Source organism: Mus musculus, chromosome 18 (genome assembly GCF_000001635.26).
Source record: "Mus musculus strain C57BL/6J chromosome 18, GRCm38.p6 C57BL/6J".
NCBI lineage: Eukaryota > Metazoa > Chordata > Mammalia > Rodentia > Muridae > Mus > Mus musculus.
In genome coordinates this window covers 60,372,152-60,392,907 of record NC_000084.6, presented here as the reverse complement: position 1 = coordinate 60,392,907, position 20,756 = coordinate 60,372,152, and the positions used below count along the sequence as shown (strand labels likewise).

At 40.4% G+C, this 20,756-nt stretch overlaps 1 protein-coding gene across 9 annotated transcripts; it reads right to left on the bottom strand.

Annotated features, from left to right (window-relative positions):
* Positions 1 to 273: 273 nt before the first annotated feature.
* Iigp1 (interferon inducible GTPase 1) lies at positions 274 to 19,292 on the bottom strand. Of its 9 annotated transcripts, none has more exons than XM_030250558.1 (4): positions 19,190 to 19,287; positions 16,778 to 16,878; positions 4,538 to 4,649; positions 274 to 3,116 (listed from the first exon to the last, which is right to left on the bottom strand). In XM_030250558.1, the coding sequence occupies exon 4, from the start codon at positions 3,094 to 3,096 to the stop codon at positions 1,855 to 1,857; it is 1,242 nt and encodes a 413-aa protein (XP_030106418.1). In that variant the 5' UTR covers positions 3,097 to 3,116; positions 4,538 to 4,649; positions 16,778 to 16,878; positions 19,190 to 19,287; the 3' UTR covers positions 274 to 1,854. The 9 variants fall into 9 exon arrangements, with proteins under 9 accessions (XP_030106418.1, XP_030106420.1, NP_068564.4 ...); XM_030250560.1 differs by having other exon boundaries at positions 4,551 to 4,649; NM_021792.5 differs by lacking the exon at positions 4,538 to 4,649 and having other exon boundaries at positions 19,190 to 19,292.
* Between the last annotated feature and the right edge of the window lie 1,464 nt (positions 19,293 to 20,756).

Genomic DNA, 20,756 nt, shown 5'->3' with positions numbered 1-20,756 from the left:
TTGTTACCTGGATTTTGATCATTAGTCATTAAAAGTGTGAGAACAAATTCTATTCTTCAACCTATTCCTTAGGTTTATAACCACAAAACTATTTCAGAAATATATTTTTCCTTTCTTCCGTGTTTCCCTTTCTGTGCTGTTTATTTGTACTTCATTTCAAGGAAGATAAGATAAGATACAGACTAGGGAATGGGCAATGAGACAATCAGCACCTTACAGTAATACTGAGGAAGCTATGATGGGTTCTTGGGATGTCAAGGAGCAACACAAATCTTTTTTTCAGAAAGAATTTATTAAATGACTTTTATTATTCATATGGAATAGAGCAGCCCTTTATTGTCATAGCATTCAAAACACTAATCATTATAAAGCAGAGAAATTTCATCATGTCCCCTAGTTCTGGCATAGAATTAGAAACCTTCTTTAGTATTTTCTCAAGGATTCTGACTAAATAGGATTTTTGTAAAATTCTTAGTCCTTATTGAGGCTACTGTGATTTATCTTTCCCTTTTTAATTTAATTACATATTTAAAATGTTTCTTAATTTATTTTTATTGTATGAATGTTTGCCTTACATGTATGTCCATGTACCATATAAACATGTTCCTGGTCCCTGTGGAGGTGAGAGGATGAGATCAGATCCCCTGAGACAGAATTTGCAGGTAACTGTGAGCTACTCTGTGGGTTCTGGCAGTTAAATCCTGGTCCTTTGCAAGAGTAGCCAGTATTCTTAACCACTGGGCCAACTCTTTTAACCTCGAAGACATCCCCTTTTTGCCTTTTTCTGGAGTTCTAGGGGATGAACTTGAGGCCTCATGAGCGTGAGGCAGGTATTATACCAATGAGCTATTGCCCCAAACCTCCCTTCTTCTTTTTTTTTTTTAATGAAAAAACTTTTTTGTGTGTATATTTCCATATGTGATATCAGGCATGAACATGACGATGCATGTATGCAGAGATCAAAGGATGAGCTTGCTTGTTATCTTTTACCTTCCACTTGCTTGAGTCAGGGCCTCTTATTTACTACTGCATGTGGCAGGATAGCTGGCCCCACAATCTTCCAAAATTTTTCTCATTCTACCTCCCATCTCACCATAGAAGTGCATGGATTACAGATGATTAGCTGGCTTTATGTGGGTTCTGGGTATCTGAACTTAAGTCTTCAAACTTACAAGTTCTACTTTATCTACTGAGCCATCTCTCTAGCCCAGTTATGGTTTCTCTTTAATATCTCTTTCAAGAAAGACTACAGTATCAAGTTTAAGGTTATATAGGTCATTATCAAGAATCTTGAGGCAGCTAGTTTCATTCCATCTACAGTTTAAAAACAACTACAATAAAAACCAGTGGAGAGTTATGAAATAATGTAAATATGCTGCTACTTAGCACCTCTCTCCAAATACACAGTTGACGATTGCCAGCTAGGGAATGGTGCCACCCACAGAGGAAAGGGTTTCCTACCTCAATTAACATAAGCAAAATAATTTCCCAAATGCAATCCCCCAGACTCATCTTTCATGAGTCTCTAGAGTCTGTTGGGTTGACAAAACTAAACACCTCAATGCTAACCCTGAACACGGATGTTGATTTATATTGAACAAATGTAAATATAAGTAAAATTACTTGATCTAAGAGTTTACTCAAAGTGAGGGGATAGTTTTTAGCTATCAGTTTATTTATACATATCTGATCCCCTTGCTCTACCTAATGTGGATACATAATCAGTAAAGGTGGATAAAGCCCGAATAACCTGGATAAACCCAGTATATTGTTTTACAGTATCAGTGTCCTGTTTTTCTTTAATTGATTCTATTTTCTTGACAGTCACAGGACTTCAGCTTAATTAGAAGGCAACTAGTTTCTTAAACATATCTCTTTAAGAAGAGTTTTAGCATCCTCAGTCACCATGTCAAGGAAATAATATTTCAGGTAAAATATTTCTTTAAGAAAACTATTTTTAGGAAGTAAGTACCCATTAGCCAAACAGAACTCCTGAATATATCTTGAAAGCCTTTCTTGTATTGTTTCTTCATCTGTAGGTTTGAACACAGCAGGAGATTTTATCATGGCCTCCACCTGATCCACCTCTATTTCCCAGTCCCTAGCTAATCTCTGCAAAGATGTTTCATCCACTCCAAACACAGTGCGGTAGAATTTCATGCTTTTCTTCAGAGTCTCCAAATCACTGTCCAAGAGAAAGGTCAGAGAAGGGATGATATTCACTAGGTCAGCAGCAAATCCTTCCAGCCAAATCCTCTGCTTCAGAAATTGCCGCTTCTTTTCAATGACTGAATCTGTGATATTGGGTAAGGAGACCATAAAATTGTGTCTCTTGTAGATAGGGAGGTCACTTATCAGCTTGTCCATCAGGACGGGGAAGTCATAGTGACAAACATTTTTGTTAGAGAGCAGGAAGATTGGTGGCTCAGCAATGCCATTCTCCCTAAAGGTGTTCACACAGTTAAGGCGGATGTCCTGCAGGACCTTTTCTTTGTCAAAGGTTTGAGGTTTGCCATCTGCTTCATTTGTTATGTCAGAGTCCACCTTGGTTCTCACGAAGTAGAATTCCTTCTTCATCATGCTGATTGCTTTGGCAATGTCTATATCATTTTTCTTGAAGCGTGTGGCCGAAATAATAATGAAGAAATCGTACTCATAGAACTTCATTTTCTCCAGGTAAGTGTTTGGTGGGAAATTTGTGCTTCCAATCCCAGGCAGGTCCCAAAAAACCACATTGGGTATATTGGGGTGTTTGTATGGATGTCTTTCCATGGTTACCTCCACCACCCCAGTTTTAGCTGCACCTTCTTCTTCATTCCCAATGCCTCTCAGGGTATTGATGAAGCTGGACTTCCCTGATCCCGTCTCCCCGGTGACAGCAACATTGAGCACACTACTATCGATTTCTTTTAATGCATCACTGATTGCAGAGTTTGTCAACTGAATATTCCCTTTTCTCATCCTTAATTCAATCAAATTGAGGATCTCTTGAGAAATGATTTTTCTTCCCGTATTAAATTTCTTAAAATAACCAGTAAAGCTGGAGGGCAAATCATTATTCTCATCACTCTTAGGTGAAGAGAACAGCTGACCCATGACTTCAAGCAATAAAGGCACTGGAAGAAAGAAGGGAGAACAAAGAGGGTGTGCATGGAATTTCAGATTTTCATTGTAGCAAATTTCAAGCACAATGCTACATATACCATTCATAGTAGTTGTAATCATGCATTCAAACTCCCCTGTGTTCATTTTACACAATTGAGACTTTGACTAACATTATCCAATTTCACTCTTCCCACAGCCTGGTAGACTACCACCCTTCTTTTCACTTCTATGAGGTTGGCTACTCTAGGTTTCACCTATGAGTGACAGAGTAGGGTCATTCTTTCTGCGGGTAACTGAGACCATCACATGAGATTTTAATAGTTTATTCTCCACTGTCTCTTCACAAGTTTATTTTACCTTTCAGGCTCCTCCGTGCCTCTGTTAAATGTAGACCATATCAGCAGAGGTCCCACCCCTTCCAGCTTCCAGTGTAATTCATCTGTATCTGGTCCTGGGCTCCCCATTGCCCTTCTTGGCTACCTGTCTGATTCCATAATTCTTTATAATCTAAAGGCTATTTGGCCTTTGTAACTGTTCAGCTCTTATGGTATTTTAAAGGAAGATACTTCGTTACCCTTCTTATTCCTTCTGCTTAGACTTGGTAACAGCCTCTTATAATTTCTGGCTTCTGGTTGTCACACACAGTTCCTTATTTATCTGCTCAGGTTATCTAACATTCTGAATTTGCTGTTTTACTGAAGTCTCTTCATTTGAACATTTATTAATGGATCCAGCCTGATTTGTAATATACAAAACTTTCCCAGTAGAGTTGGGTTGAAGGCCAATGGCCAAGCCTCTTTCTAAGGAGGAATGGAACTAGACTTTGGAAAATGTAATGTATATTTATATGGGGTTTAGTGTCTGCCTGTCCAGTCACCAAAGTCACAAAGATCTGTTTGGTTTCCTTTAAAGATACTTAGCTTCCCTGAATAACAACAGCCAATACAGGTAAAGTACTGTAAAGGACATCACCCATGCTGACAGATTCTTTGTTCAGAGACGGCACAAGCAGTGTACCTGCAGAGTTACAAATGAACACAGGCAACATATGCAGGAGTCGGGAGAAAGAGTAGTCAAGGCTGAATGGATTCAGATAATACTAACTCCTGGAACTTGGATGAGACAATTGTATTGACACTTATTCTATATCCAGAGGTTTGACTTTATGAATATTCCAGTGGGGAAAGGAGGACTGGTTGTTATTGGTTCAGCTACTGTGGGGACAACATATCTAGAAGGACATGCAGAACTGAGTTCTACAGCAGTCAGAACCCCAGGTACTTATTTAGGTAGCATTCTATAGCCCACGGAGTCATGGAAACCAGGAGGTAGATGCTATGAGCAAAGTTTAAATTCTTTACTCTCAGAAGCCACTAGGCACTGTTATTGCGTTCACACAAAATCTGAACAGAAGCTGGCAGTGATAGCCTACCTTTAATCCCTACCTTTCACAGGCAGAAGTAGGCAGATCTCTGTGAGTTTGAGGCCAGCCTGGTCTACAGGATGAGTTCCAGGACAGCCAGAGCAGCAGAAGCAGAGAAATCCTGTTTTGAGAAACAAAAACGACACCCCAAAAAATTGGACACAGGAAGCTAACATGAGATGGAAAGTCAGTAAAGCACTTGGCATTCCTGTAAAATGCTTGTGCCTCCTAAATACTGTGCAGAGTTGTGATGTCAGCCTCCATGTATGGATGTTCAGAAAGGGCAAGAGCAAGTGTCAATCTGTTCCTGACTAAACAGGGCAGATGCCTTCACTCAGCTCCCTCAAGCCATCCTTTCCTTTATTGTCAGCTAAAATGTTATTGTGACAGCTGAGGATTCTGAGAGGCAGTTCTGTCCATCACTTTCAAGTGAGCATGCTCAGGGAATGTAATCCTAAAATGCTTATGCCTGAAAGTTCACACACCTCCATATGAAGATGTATGGACCCCCTAAATAAAATTCCCATGCTTCCTATGTTGGGGAGTGAGTTATAGCTTTACTTGGGAAATGACTCCTGTATCAGCTTTGCCTGATTCAGGTACTAAGTATTTGTCCACCGTGTCCCATTTGGCTTGTTTATTTCAGCTTTGCACTAAGAGGCACACTCAGTGGATCAGGCCACACATCGGTAGTACCCAGATGATAGCTTTTAAATGCCTATTTCAGGAGGGAGCCGTCTCCACTGTCAGGAATAAAACAGGGAAGGGAAGCATCTCAGGGACCTGGATTTCAGCTCGCCCACAGCCAGGTTGTCCTGAGAACCCTTTCCTGCCTCTCTGAATCTTCAGACGTTGTTCCAATCTTATCAATGTTGCCAGGGCTTGACGCTGCTAACAGTTCTGTGATAGAGGGAGAAAGACCAGATGGATCAGGGAAGCATGCAGAGTGTCACACATAGGTTTGAGATTGCATCTTGAGCCTGGTGTCTGGAGAACTGACATTTTTGTCCATAAGTCTCCATGGAGACTAACAGGAGTCTCCTTCATCTGGAATGGGAGGCTAGTCAGGGAAACTTGACTATGAATGTCTCAAAGGAGGTCTGAGGAGATTGGAAGCAATTCTGGGTCTAACTTCTAGCAATCTAAAGTGTTAGCCAGGGCCACATCATTTTGTAAAACAATCACATTTAGATAATTTCAGGAATGATAGGTCTCCATGACTAAAATCATGACTTTACCTCTAGATCCTTGCTCTCTACACTCTCATAGACTGCTCTAGTGGGAGCACACACTACAGGCTCCCCATCAGTCACATGACTGAGAACATCCCCTCTTTCTCTGGGTCCCTAAGAAGGGATTTCCGACTCTGCCCCTTGGCCTTGATATCAGAGCCTTTCCTGTGCCATTGTCTTCCTTTTCTATGTACAGCACTCACACCTCCTTATCTACCCCAGTATGCTGCTTGAACCCAGACCTGGCATCTTTCCTGATGATAAGGAGTTGCAATTTCTAATCCTATAGATTTTCATAAAGGATAACGTATTCAGTTTGTGTGTATGTGTATGTGTGTGTGTATGTGTGTGAGTGTGTGTGTGTGTGTGTACTTTGTTTTGTTTTATTGATTGGATGGTTTCATTTTCATGTTCCAGATCATCCAGAAATGTGATTTTGCAATCCAGTCCTGTAAACACTAAAGTCAAATTTCAACTAAAGAGTGTGCATGTTGACTAGTCTTGCCCTCCCCCCAGCCCAATACCCCAGTGTCATACCATTTCCTGTTTATTTATCTAATTTAATGTAAGGGCTATATACCAGCATATAAGTTTTCAAAAGTATTTCAAATTAAAGGTAACACTTTTAAAGATCAGATTTAAGATGGAAACTTACTTAGAAATACAGAAAAAATCATTGGAGTATAAGATTTAAAAAATCCTGACATGATAAATTTAACCAAATTATTCTTGTGGTTTTCTTAAAATGTGTTTGATATATATTTTCATGCATGTGTATGTTGTGTCATGTCTGCATGTATGCTTATACTCATATACTTCTTATGGGCCCCAAATTGTCTTGTAGTGGGCATTAAGCTAAATTATAACTGGTAGAGTATCCCAAAATGCCTTTTAGTTCACATAACAAATAAATCTTTGAGAAATAAATTAGATTTGTGGGTTAAAGGTGAGGCTGCCTTCAGAATTGCTAATGTGTATTCTTTCTGTGTTGCTAGACAATTGGGTTAATAATTGTCTCATGTTGTAATGCTCTTTGTTTCCCTGAGAGAGATTGAAGCAAGAACTATTAAGATTAATTCCCTATAGGATATTCCTACCCACATTCAATGGAGGCTCATCTCTGAGCCTGCCCTGCCACAGGACAATAACATAACCAATAAAACTGGGCACAGACACTGCCCAGAACAGCATCCACAGATTTTTTCTTTCTTAAGATTTATAAAGGTTTTGATAAAAACTTATCTGACCTCTAATTTAACTACACACATCTATTCTCTTTTGTCCTCTGAGTATATGAGTGGCATGGCTTCTGATTTAAGGTATCTGTGTGTTCTGTTTTCTGCTTCTTTCCAGATCCCTGACTGTTGCAATAGGGGACATTACTTCATTTTTGATAACAGCTCCATGGGGCCTGTTCTGAGAAATTGGTCTAAATATACTTATGACCCTATGATAAAGTAATCATTTCAACCTTGCCAGGTCTTTGAGGCAAAAAATAACTTAGTTGTTTATTTATATCATTAAGTTTTACAATATTAAAAAATAAAAACAGGATTCAATAAGTAAGAGAATGAGTGCTTAAAAGGTCATAAGAAGGTGGATGCATTTTTAAAGAAAATGTTGAAGAAAAGGAATTTTAGCTTGTAAATTGGTTCTGTTCTGGGAGGATGGCTCCAGGGTGAGGGGTGAAACAAACCAAAATCCCAAAGTATAATCTTCCATAAATATTTTGTAAAAGCTAAAAAAGCCCATGGGTCATAAAAGGGTTTTAAAAATTCCCGAGGTCACAGTTCACTACACCGAAACAAATCTAAAAATTGAGTCTTGTTTATATCAATGAGGTTCCCTTAAGATCTTGATATGCTTTGGTTTCACTTACAAAAGTAGAACTTAATTAAGATAGCATTCATCAAAGCCATAATGTAAAGGCTGTGATGAGTTACAAAATCATTGCTTTCAACAGTACTTCCTGGGGCTAGTACAGAATACATTTTTATTTAATGTTATGGGATTCAATATCTGAATACCTAAATTCATATATAATTTCTTGTAAAATGATCTGAATTTTATGTTTCCTTAAGATAACTATTTTCATTTTCTCCCGACATGTGACTTCTGACAAAGAGAGGCCCTCTGCCTTAGCACTGTTGTTAACAACACAACAAAGTGCCAAGTAACAGTGGTGACAAAGTCCAAGCTCTCTCCCCATACTCAGAAAAATGGTGGCCTCACAGATACATAACACATCATGCACGAGTGGGGGCACTGCTCAGTGCCTGGCCGCCTGGCTAGGTAATTCCTACTAAACTATAAAGATGACTCCATGAGACTCCATGATCTAGTCCCCTCTGACTTTCGTACCCGAAGCTGGACAAATATCCAGGTTATACTCAATCTACTTTAGATAAAACTAATGGAGGGCATGGGGAGAGGCAGATTTAAGCTTTTGTAATAGTTACTGAAATTAAATATTAGGTAATATATATGGCCCGTCACAAAAGCTGACTAGACTCTGATGTAAATGAAAACAGTGATATAGATCAGGGCAACCAAGAGCCTGAACACACTGTATTTAGCCTGAGGAGAGTGAGGAAGTCATGAAGGCAAAAGATGCTGGAGATCTTTTCACAAATGCTTCCCATTCTTTTAGTCTTCGTCCCCTGTTCTAATTACACACTGAAGTTTGTCTTGGAACAGCAAGATGGCTCAGCAGGTGAGAGTACTCGTCACTAAGCTAAGTGATCCGAGTTCTAGTCCCAAGAATTCACATAGTCGTGAGAGAGAAGTGACTTCCATAACTTGTCTTCTGACCTTCATATGCATGCTATGGCATGTGAGCGTCCAGCCCCACTATGTGAATATACATAAAATGAATAAATAAATGTAATAAAAATATTAAAATGCATTGTATACAATTGATAAAGAATTACTAACATGATAAAGAGGAAAATAACTGCAGAAAATGGTCTTCAATGCCTTTGTGCTGTGTATGAATACAGCAATGGAGAGAGATGGGAAATACCAATCCATGAAGAAGGATGAATGCCTTCATAGCACTCCAGTTCTATACTAAAACCCAGGACATTAAGGAGGATTGCTCAGTTAAAATGTCCACAGCATCTACTACTGCTGTTTTGGTAAATGGACTTGTTGTCAAGTTGCCTTCTGCATATTTCTGATTATGCCAGAGACAAGGGTTTTGTTGCTGTTCTTTGTGCCCCATTTGCTTTGTTTTGCAGTGGGTCGGGTTTTAAAGCATCGTCTTATAACTGGTCAAAGGGCTGAGAATAAGAGAGTTGATTGCTCATTCCTAAATAGACTAGGGGGGAGGGTACATCTATATCAATTCTCCTCTTTAGTCAGGCTCAGGAAACATCATGGAAAAGCCAGGGAATGAGGCACAGGGAGTGGTGTGACTTAATGTCTTATTAATGCAAAGTGGAATTTGCACTCATGCCTGCTGAACAAGACTTAAATGAGATATAGCCCTTCAACATTTTAGCATTAATGAGACTAGGGCACAGGAGGCCTTACCCTTAGCCAAGAAGATAGTAGAGTAATATAAGAATAATGCCTGGTGGGGGAGGGAGTGTCATTTTTTTTTTCTTTTTAGAGATATAGCTTCTTGAAGGTTGCCCATAATCCAGTTAAACTCTACATCCAGAACATGCAAGCAACCCTAAAATCAGTGGAGTACTAAAAAAAAAAAAAAAAAAAAAAAAAAAAAAAGACAAGAGAGTCCCAGAGAGAATAAGAGTGAGAAAAGAGGTTAAGGATGGGGGAAAATGATCAAAGTATTATATCCACATATGACATCTTCATACAGTAAATAGAAATATTTTTAAAACAAAACAAACATACAAATCCTAGAATTGCTCCCCAGCAGGTTATAGCAGAAACTTTAAACTGTGGGTCATGTTTTCCTCCAGTCTAGCTTCCACTGGAGTTTACAGTAAATCTGCTGCACTGTGTGGAGAGAGGCAAGAAAATTGAAACAAGAAACTAGTGCTAGGACTTAGCAGCATCAAGACACAACAATTTTCATATATTCTGTAGTGACATTTCATAACATATATTCTTCAAGGTTTATTTAAAGTTGTTACAGGGAGTGGAGAACAAAGAAGCAAAACCACCCCTCCTGCAAACTGCGTAAATTTTAAATAATACTTAGGTCATTCAGTTTAGGTCTGTCTAAAGAACATCTATAAACAAGTCCTCACTACCTCCAAACAAAGCACCGCAGATTCCCAACTAGGGATCCCAGCTCTGAGGCCATGTCTCTAAATGTCTTGTTATCCACAGGCTCCTTAGGAAAGAGAAGATGATAGTAATCAGATCTGAATGCTGAGTTACCAGAAAATCCTGTGTCCAGTGGATGCACTCACTGCTCCTGAGAGGAATAGCCCTCGGTGTGCTCTTGGCTTGAGTCTACTTCTGTTTCTCAGCAGAAGCAAGAAAATTGGGCAGGATTTTTGTACTCTGCTGATTTTTATCTCCCCTTCTGAGTGTGCTATCCAATCACAGGCAAGTGTGCATCTAGAGTGCCAGGATATCCAAGAACAGGAAAGTGAAACTAAACTAGCTTTCATTCCTCTAAAGGGATTGTTTCTAAGAAGTAGAAATTGTGTTAAAAACAAAGCTGTATTAACACCACTTTAGTGAGTGACAGTAGCTCCACAAACAACTTAACTGCCTAGGTCAGAAGATCCTCCATGGCCCCTTAGAACTCATTTTCTTCTTACTCCCGTGCTAGATTGTTTTATGTCAACTTGACATAATCTAAAGTCATTTGAGGAGGGAAACTCAGCTAAAATGTTTTTCTAAGACTAGGCTGCAGGCAAGCCTGTGGGACATTTTCTTAATTAGTGATTGAGGAGAGAGGGTGCAGATCATTGTGGGTGGTGTCATCCTTGAGCTAGTGCTCCTGGAGTCCATAATATAGCAGGCTGAGCCAACCAGTAAGCAGCAGAGCCTCATGACCTCTACTTTAGCTCCTTCTCCAGGTTTTTGTCCTATCTTCTTTGAATGATTAACAGTGATATAGAAGTATAAATCCAAATAAACTCCTATCCTCCCCAATGTGTTTTTGGTGGTTCATCACACAGACATCACAATTCACTCCTGATTCCACAAACACATTCTGAGTTTAAGTAACTTAGCACAATTCCTGGGTCCTGTGCCACTGCCAATTTTAGTTTCACAACTTCCTCCATTTTTGCCCTCTGACTACAATTCTGTTTGGCCCTATAACCATTATGGCATCATATTCTTTAGTCATTCACACTACTGTAGCGGTCTGGAGGGAGAACTGGACCATTGGGAATGAGAAGACAGTCACAGTTGGAAAGTCAGTGTGGCTGAAGGTACACAACTCATCAGGACTTCATACATGGAGATCTACACTCCCATTCCTTCCATACAACTCTCCACAAAGTCAGGAGTGGGTGGTGTTTATTAACATTGCAACAAAAGTAACTAGGACTCTAACAATTAAGTTATTTGCTCCAAATCACATAGGATGGTGTCTTAGGCTTATCACTGATGTGATGAAACACTATGAGCAAGGAGTCCAGAGGAGGAAAGAGGTAACAGGATTACACTTTCACATCACTGTTCATCACTAAAGGCAGGATTAGGAGAATTCCCACCCACAATGGGCTGGGCCCTCCCCCATCAATCACTAATTAAGAAAATGCCCCCACAGGCTTGTCTGCTTATAGCTAGATCTTCTGGAGACACTTCCTCAACTGAGGTTCCTCCTCTCAGATAACTATAGCTTATGTCAAGTTGACAAAAAACTAGCCAGCACAGAGGAAGTATTTTCCATCATTTAAAAATTGCTGTCATTCAGGCACTGATTAATTGAAGTGTTTTATATGATAAGACCAACCTTTGGGGATGGAGATCCAGAGGGAAGCTAAGCTTTTACCCAAACTTGTTTTCCTAGCCCTGAATCAAGTGAGGGACAAAGACTGTGATTAATCATAATCCAGTCTGTTGTCTAATGTGCTCCTCAAGAAAGATCTCCTGGATAGATAGCAAGTAAGGTCAGGTTATGAGCCTAACACTAAAAAAAATACATGTTATGGGCACTGGAGAGATGGCTCCTTCATTAAGAGCATTTACTGTTCTTGCAGAGGACCCTTGGCTGTGTTTTCCAGCACCACTGTCAGGTGACTCAGAAGCATGTGTAACTTCAATTCCATAGAATCTGATTCTCTATGACCTCTACTGTCCCCTGTGCCCACATGGTGTTAATAGACTCACAATGGTGCATGTGCATACACACACACACACACACACACACACACACACACACACACACACACACACTAACAAATAAATCTCTCTCTATAACACAGACATATTACATTTTTATTTGAGGGGCACTGAAGATCAGTGTTTGTAATGGTTCTTTTAACTCAGGATGTGCTGGTGAGGACTATTCTGTTAGTATGAGAATCTCAACAGTCTCTTTTCTTTCCCTCCTCCTCTTCCTCTTTCCTCTTCATCTGCTGGTGCCCAGGAATAAAATGAAGGACATGGCCCCTGCTGGTAAAAATATCCTACTGCTCAGTCACACCTCCAAACCTTCAGTCACCTCTCAATGGCCCCATAGCCAATATAAGGAATTGCCTTAGTTAGGGTTTCTATTGCTGTGAATAGATGCCATGCCCATGGGAACTCTATAAGAAAACATTTAATTGGTGCTGGCCTACAATTCAGGGATTTAGTTTATCACTGTCATGGTGGGACACATGGTGGGGAAACAGTAACATGCAGTGACCCATTTTTCCCAACAAGGCCACACCTTCAATAATGACACTACCTGAGTCTTTGGGGGCTATTTTCATTCAGAAAACTAAATTGGTAATGGTCACCAAATGAGAGAGAGAGAGAACACGTAGCATTTTTCTTTCTGGGTCTGTATTACAGTATTCAATATGAACTTTTCTTGTTCTATCCATTTTCTTGCAGTGTTGACGATTTCCTTTTTTTTTTTTTTTGAACAAATCACTAGTATTCCACAGTGTATACACACTACACTTTTATCATCCATTAACTGGTTGAAAGATATTTATGCTGTTTCTGTTTTCTAGCTATTGTGTATACAGCAGCAATGAAACTGGCCAAGTGCCACAGGTACTCCAGTGGTGTTTGCTTGACAAGTCCAAAAGCTTGGCCGAAGTCCTGAGGGAAAATGTTTCATGGAAACTGATTTCCTGGAATCTTTGGTGTCCCATAACAGGATGTGGACCGGATATGTCCTTATGAAAGTCTGGTGAAGGGTTTGTGTGCTTAGTTTCAGTATTGTTTTATTATAAGTGCCTCCTAGGAATGATTTGACAAATAGCTATGTTAGATTGAACATTGCTTCTTGGCCTCTATGCTTGTTCCAATATCCTAAGCAATGTTGAGCTGAACTTGGGCTTTGAATTTCAGAATAATGTTGCTTATTCAGATGAAATGGCTCCAGTGTTGAAAGAGAGATAGTGAAAAAAATCAGGCATTGCAGTTTACTGGATTAGAGTAGAAATCTCAGGGCAAGTTTACAAAGTAAACTTGGAATTCTCATTACAGTCATGTATGGCAGACTTCATTACATATTAGAATAAAGTTGGTGGGCTCCTCTGACAAATGGAAGTTCCTTACAGATACTTATAATAACAAGTAAGTCACTCCCATATGCAGGAGTTTACAATGGCCTAGGCTGAAGGTGGGTTGTGGTCTAAGAAGGAACTAGAGTAAATACTTAGAATAACAGCTGAGTCACTCCTATATCCAGGAATTTATAATTAAGTTATAAACTTAGAGTCATGCCAAGGTATTTTATATCATTTGTGACTATTGAGAATGGTGTTGTGTAGACACAATAACAAAAACCCAAAGTGAGGCAAAGCTGGAGATAGAAAACCTAGGAAAGAAATCTGGAACCATAGATGCTGACCCATGATTGTGAGCAAAAAAGGCACTGAAAGAAGAAGAGAGAGAGTAAGATGCAAAAGATTGAAAGTGCCTTTGTGCTTCTCACTGTGTTCTCGGTGTCTCAGACTCAGTTATGTTCTGATGCTGACTAGTTCCCATATATATTGTGCTGGTTATTCCTTGTCAGTAAGATACAATCTAGATTCCTCTTGATAATGGAAACCTGGGATGAGGAATTGCCTCTATCAGATTGGACTGGGGGCATGCCAGTGGGACATTTTCTTTCTTTCTTTTTTCATTCTTTAATCAATTTTTAAAAATAGTCTAGTCTTTGTATGCTCCTGGTCTGCCCTCTGACTATTCCATATCCCATACCTCCTCCCCCAGACCCAGTCTCCAAGAGGATGTCCTCACACCCACCCCAGCAGACCGCCACACATATACAGCAGAGAACTGCCAGAACTAGACTAGCGAGAGAAGATGCATCTAACCCCCAAGGGATGCAACTTGAGGCCCCAGGCAGTGGGACATGTTTTTTTTTTTTTCAATTGAGGATTGATGTGGGAGGTCCTAGCCCAGTGTGGGTGTTGCCATCTCTGGGGTGGGTGTTACCATCCCTGGGCAGGTGGTCCTGGGTTGTGAATTAAAGCAAATGATCCAACTCTAGGAAACAAGCCAATAATCAGCATTCACTTATTATTACTGCTTGAGCTTCTGCCCTGACTTTGCTCTATGATAGATTGGGATCATAATGTATAAGCCCAACAAAACACTTTTCTCTCTCAAATGTGTTTGGCCACAGTGTTTTTCATAACAATATAAAGCAAACTAAAACAGGTATCAGGTATCTACTACCTCTCAACTAATCCCTTAAGTATGGAAAAATTAAAAATTAAGTAAAGTAACAGGAAATAATATAAAAATCTTTATGTGCCCCAGAGCCAGCATCAGCAACTATAAAAACAAAAGCAACCGTGCTGCATCTAATCTGACTGGAGGATTCTCTATGAAATCAAATGTCGTCTCCACCTGTGCACACTACCTTCAGTGTGTGCCTTTCAAACTGTGGGAACCTAATCAACATACTTCTAATTTTTCAAACTCAAAACCAAGTAAAAATGAACAATAATCAATATCAGTGTTTAATCAATGCCAAATCTGTAATAATCAAATAAATATTTGTCTGTTTTATTTCATTTTCAAAAGATGTCAGTAAGTGCAGGTAATACATTTGGTTGAAATAATTTTTACTTTGCCTAGAATTTCCTTTCCTTCTGTCCTTTTCATGGATTGGAACTCCTCTTGAAGATTGTAAATTTGCAATAATCTAAAAGTTGTTTTCCCTTAAAGTCCATGTTAAAATCCATTTATCAGTATAATATTTCAGTGTCCTCATTCATCATTTAGATACACTGTTTTCTTTTAAGCTGTTTATTTCATGAGAAGAATCCAACTGTGCACTGCAGATACATAGGTCCCTTGTTAGAGTGCTTGCTCAGTATCAGTAAGGCCCTAGGCTCAATCCCCAAGTCTTGGGCTGTCCTCTCATCTCAGGACTTTGTACTTAGTGAGTGCTTCCTTTCCTTGATGCTCTCCCCAGCTGTAACTATCTGGTTATTAATTTTATTACCTTTCTGTATGCTCCATTTCTGTTAGGCAGGATTCAGGAAAGAACATAAGCTGTTCTCAACTCTTCAGTTTTTCCCTCTCATCCTTTTTTTTTCTAGCTCCTGGTTTTGTGATGCAGACTCCAGTATAATAGCCATCTGCAAGGTCTTCCCAAGGAAGATGAACACAGCAGACAAGAAGGCTATGGCAATAATTAACTAGAAAGCAAGATCAACCTGAGACATAATAAACCTCATACACATTGAAGAGATACTCTGCTACCTTACCCATCCATTACAACCATCCTAGGAAGAGGAGTAAGAGGCAAGCAAATCAACTGGAGATATATATATATATCTATATATATATCTTATACTTATACATATACATATCTATCTATCTATCTATCTATCTATCTATCTATCTATCTATCTATCTATCTATATCTATATGTGGGGAATTGCAGGCTGGTCTCCAGTTGAGGTGAGTTCTGAACCCCGATGGTCATAATTCACCTACATGACATAGTAGGCATTCCCTCATGCTCCTGGAACTCCGGCCTATGTCTAAGATATCACCTCCCACAGCCTCCACAAGAGAAGCATGGTCAGTACTCATGTAAGCAATGGCCCAAGCTTCTGGCCTTCAGGATAAACTCCTCCCCAGTTACCTAGCAACATTGAAGACTATAAAAAGGTGTGCTCAGCCTGCACCTCTCTCTCTTATTCCTTTGTCCTCTCACCTCTCACCTCTCTCACTTCTCTCTCCTCTTCCCTCTCTTTGTCTTCTTTCCTCTCTTCTCTCTCTCTCTCTGTCTCTCTCTCTCTGTCTCTCTCTCTCTGTCTCTCTCTGTCTCTCTCTCTGTCTCTCTGTCTCTCTCTCTTACTTCTACCTTCTCTCTTTCCCCTACATTTCTATAATAAAGCTCTTAAACCTTAGAGTCTCTGCTCTGCTCCTTCAAGTTCCGCTGCGTGCTCTGAACATTGTTGGAAACTTCTTCCCTCTTCCCTCTTCCCTCTCTCCCACAACCCTGGTGGCTTTAGCCAAGTAGCTCCGGGGGGGGGGGGGGTGTCCCCAGGCAGGGCTGCCCCTTTTCCACCCCCTGAAGAGTGGTATAGTAGAATGCCTACCCTGGGGATGAGTGGATAGGGTAGGTAGCAGCCCTCCCAGCCTGACTGACCAGAGAATAGGGAAACTTTGGTCTGGAAGTGGGCATATTTTTCCTTCAGTTCTTCCCCAGGGCCTGCCCGGGCCCCCCTTCCCCTTTTATTTTGTTCCTAACATATAGCTCATCTCCCTTAGTTCTACCTCAACTTGAATGATAGGCTGTATCCATGCAAAGCCAGTTCTGCCCAGCTCCCACCAAAGCCCCTCTAGCTTCCAAGCTGAGGATTTCCATTGTCTGGGCATACTCCTGAAAGCCTTCATTCCTATGAAATCTTAAGAGAAAACGAATGAGGGTTAGAAGTTCTTGCCCACTTACCAGAAACTCCTGTGTCCACTGGATTTGTTTACTGTAGTTCAGCTTCAGGAAGCAACCTTCACTGCTACAGGCTCTTCACATGAGACCCACCCCTGCTTTATCTGTGGAAGGCAGCAGATTCAACTCAGTTATATAGGTTGTACACATCCTCCTGGTTTATGCCCCTTCCCTCTTCTTGTGTGTGGTGGCCAATCATGGAGGAGCATAGATCTAATTACTTTTCAGAAACTCCTGCATTTCAAAGAAGATGAAAGTGAAACAAAAGAAACAGCTGTTTTTCATGCCAGAAACACTTAATTTCTTGGCAGAAAGAGAAAGGCAGTCTTAAAATAACAGTGGGGGACATGGAAACTGATAGGGCATGAAGAAGCAGTTTACTTTGTAGGCTTAATGGAACCCTTGAGTTTTTCTGATCCCTGACTCCACAAACACAGCCTAAGCTAAAATCACACAACACATTGTCGGGGAGTCTGTGCAGATGCTAATTTTAGTCTCACTCTAGACACAATCCATCTCCTCCTGTTTGATTACAACCTTATTTTCCTACCATTGTAGATTCATGTTCCTTAATTCTTGTTGTCAACTCCTCTGTCTTGTTGGGATTTGGTCTGGCTAGGGCTTGACAGGTCTTACACATGCTGTCACAATCACTGTGAGTTTACACATGTAGCTTTCCTGCAGTGTTCAAAAGACACTATTTTCTTGTATTTCCACCAACTCTGGAAATCCAGAGCAGACTGTGCTTACCACACAAAGACAACAGGTTTTATTTAATTTACTACACAGAGACAACACATTTTATTTAACGCCCAATGATGTTCAAGACAGAAATGCTCCATTCCCCTTCCCCAATAATCCCCTCTCACATTCCTGAGTCTTAGCAGACAGACGTTCCAAGAGTAAAAATTTCTGGTGTTTGGAGTGAACAATCCCTTGATCATGCCCTTGGCTGGCATAGTCCTGGGGTCAGTTCTGCAGGACACAGAGACAATTAAGGAGGAAATTGTTTTTAGAGCTCTGTAAGACCTGCTTGAGTAACCCTTTAACAATTATGCCAACTGTTCTACTGAAAGGAAAAGAAAACAGAGACATGTGAAGGATTCCATCTTGTGGGTCTAGCTGTAAGTTGAGGGCCAATCCTGGGGCATATGTAGAAACTTCCTCTAAATGGGAACTTTCTTTTCCTACCAGTCACTAAGGACTGGTAGATGCCGGGATGACAGAGCATAGGAAGAGATGAAGCACACAGCAGACCATCTTCCCTGAGTGCTGCCTGAGCAGCTCATTGCTGAAGACCCATGAGATGGGCACCCACAGCAAGCTGGACTCAGTGATGTGTGAGCTTCAGAGCTGATGAGAAGAGTGAGACACAAGGAATGGAGTAAAATTCTCTGCTGAAGCTGTAGTGTAAGTTCCCCTGCCTGTGGCAGGGAAGACATGAGGAAAGACATTGTTCTAAAAGAGAAGATAACCAGATTAAATAAATTAAAATAACAGCCAGTTTAGATAATTGAACACCACAGCCACATGTACTGTTGAAAGGGACAGTCACCTACAGGACACAGACAAAATGTCTCTGAAGGCACACAGCTATTCTCCTCTCTTCAGTTTTTTCCCTCTCATTCAGTTCTAGATCCTGATTTTGTGATGCAGACTCCAATGTAATAGCTGTCTGCAAGTTCTTCCCACTGAAAATGAACACATGACCAGAAGGTGGCACCAAAATAACCATTACAAAAGGAAGCCTACCTAAAGGCTAGCTAGCTGCCATCACCCCCTGACAGGGCACATGTTCCTCACAGATGCAGAGAAGTTCCTTAGCACTCTTTGCAATAAAAACAAACAAACAAACAAACAAACAAACAAAAACAAACAAACAAACAAAAAAACCCCCAACCAACCAAACAAACAAACAAAAAAAACCCAGTGAACCAGATTCCCAGAGGCACAGATTTCCACAGCCAGCTCCAGCAGATGCACCATGCTGAGAGAACTCTTCTCCACAGGCCAGGGTCCTCAGGAATGTTAGGAATGAAATAGTTGATTCTGTTCTAGGAATCAAGTTGAGCCTGAGATCCAACAAACTCATAAACATTGCAGAGATTTTCTGCTCCATGAAACGTTCATTACAGCCATTTTAGGAAGAGGAATAAGAGGCCAGCAAATCAATTGGATAAATTTGACCAAAACCACCATACACATCCCCTTAGGTCTACCTCAGCTTGAATGATATGAGCAAAGACCATCATGGATAAGTCAGTCCTGTCCAACTACCACCAAATCTCTCTATCTTGCAAGTGGAGGATCCTCACTCTCTGGGCATGTTCCTAAAAGTCTTGTTATTTATCCGTTCTTTAGAGAAAAGAGATGGTGAGGGTTAGAAGTTAGATCTGAATGCTCCTGCCCACTTACCAGAAACTCCTGCGTCCAGTGGATTCACACACTGTAGTTCCACTGCAGGAAGCACCCTCCTGTGTGTGCTCTAGTCTCTTCCAATGAAATCCACTCCTGCCCCGTTGCTCAGGTGAGTTCCACAGGACTTATACACCCTTCTGGCTTCTGCCCCTCCCCTCTCAGTGTGTGTTGGCCAATAATGGAGGAGCATAGATTTAGTTGCTTTCAGAATTTCCTGCAGTTTCAAGAGGAAGGTGAAAATGAAACTTACAGCAAGTTTTCATTCTATTGTCACTTCATTTGTTGGCAGAAAATGCTACACAGTCCTAACATAACACTTGGGGGCGGGTGTTGTTGGAAACTGAAGGGGTACACAGAGAAACAGTTCACTAACTAGGCTGGAACCCAATCCGTGAAAGATGACTTTCCTGATCCCTGACTCCACAAATGCAGCCTGAACTAATATCACACAGCACATACCTTGCAGATGCCAATTTTAGTATCAGCCAAGACACAACCAATTTCCTCAATATTGGAGATTCATGTTCCTTAATTCTTGTCATTGTCAGCTCCCTGGTCAATGCAGGGATTTTTGTCTGGCTCAGAGGTTGACAGGATTACATATGCTGTCATAATCACTGAAGGTCACATGTCCAGCTGCATTGCTGTATCCAGAAGACACAGTTTCATCCACTGATTTTAGCATTCATTTTTAAAATCAACTTTTCCACCATCATTCTTCTACTTTTGGAAGTAGAATTATATGTATATGCATGTGATGTATATGTATATATTACATTAATATGGATATGAATATACTATATTTAGGGCTGGATATTCTTCAGTGTCCTACTCTCTGTAATTTGGCCAGTTGTGGGTCTAGGTATTGGTTATCGTTTACTGCAAATATGAACATACATAAGAATGGTTGAGAGATGCCATAATCTATGGGTATAACGATAAATCATTAGGAACTGGCTTAATATTATATCCATTTAACAGGATAATAATAGCAATTCACACCTAGAGTCTACGACTTTTCTAGCCTTGAGTTTTTCCTCAGATGTGGAGAAACTGTGAAATCTAATCAGGAAGCAATTGGTGACATAGATGACATTCTTGCTACTGTTACCCTTGTGGGTATGATTGATGGCTATTTTTACTTTTTCATAGTGTCGGTAGAACTTTCCAGTAGGGCAGAAGCTTCTGTCTCAGGGTAAGCTTGATTTTTTCAAGTTCTATAACTTAAGTATGTGTTGTTGCTTCCTGTGAGATGAAGAGAGTGAATCCACTAGAAAGGGTTAATAGATAATGATGAAGTAGGAAGATTTAAATTTGGTAGAAGAAGGAGCATACGGTAGAAGATGAAGATGGTTTTTTGAAGGGGTGAACGGCACTCAAGTGTTTTCTTTTTTTATTAGATATTTTCTTTATTTTCATTTCAAATGCTATCACCTTTTCTATTTTCCTATCTGAAAGTCCCCTATGCCTTCCCCCTGTCCTGCTCCCCAACCCACCCAATCCTGCTTCCTGGCCCTGGCATTCCCCTGTCCTGGGGCATATAATCTTTGCAAAACCAAGGGCC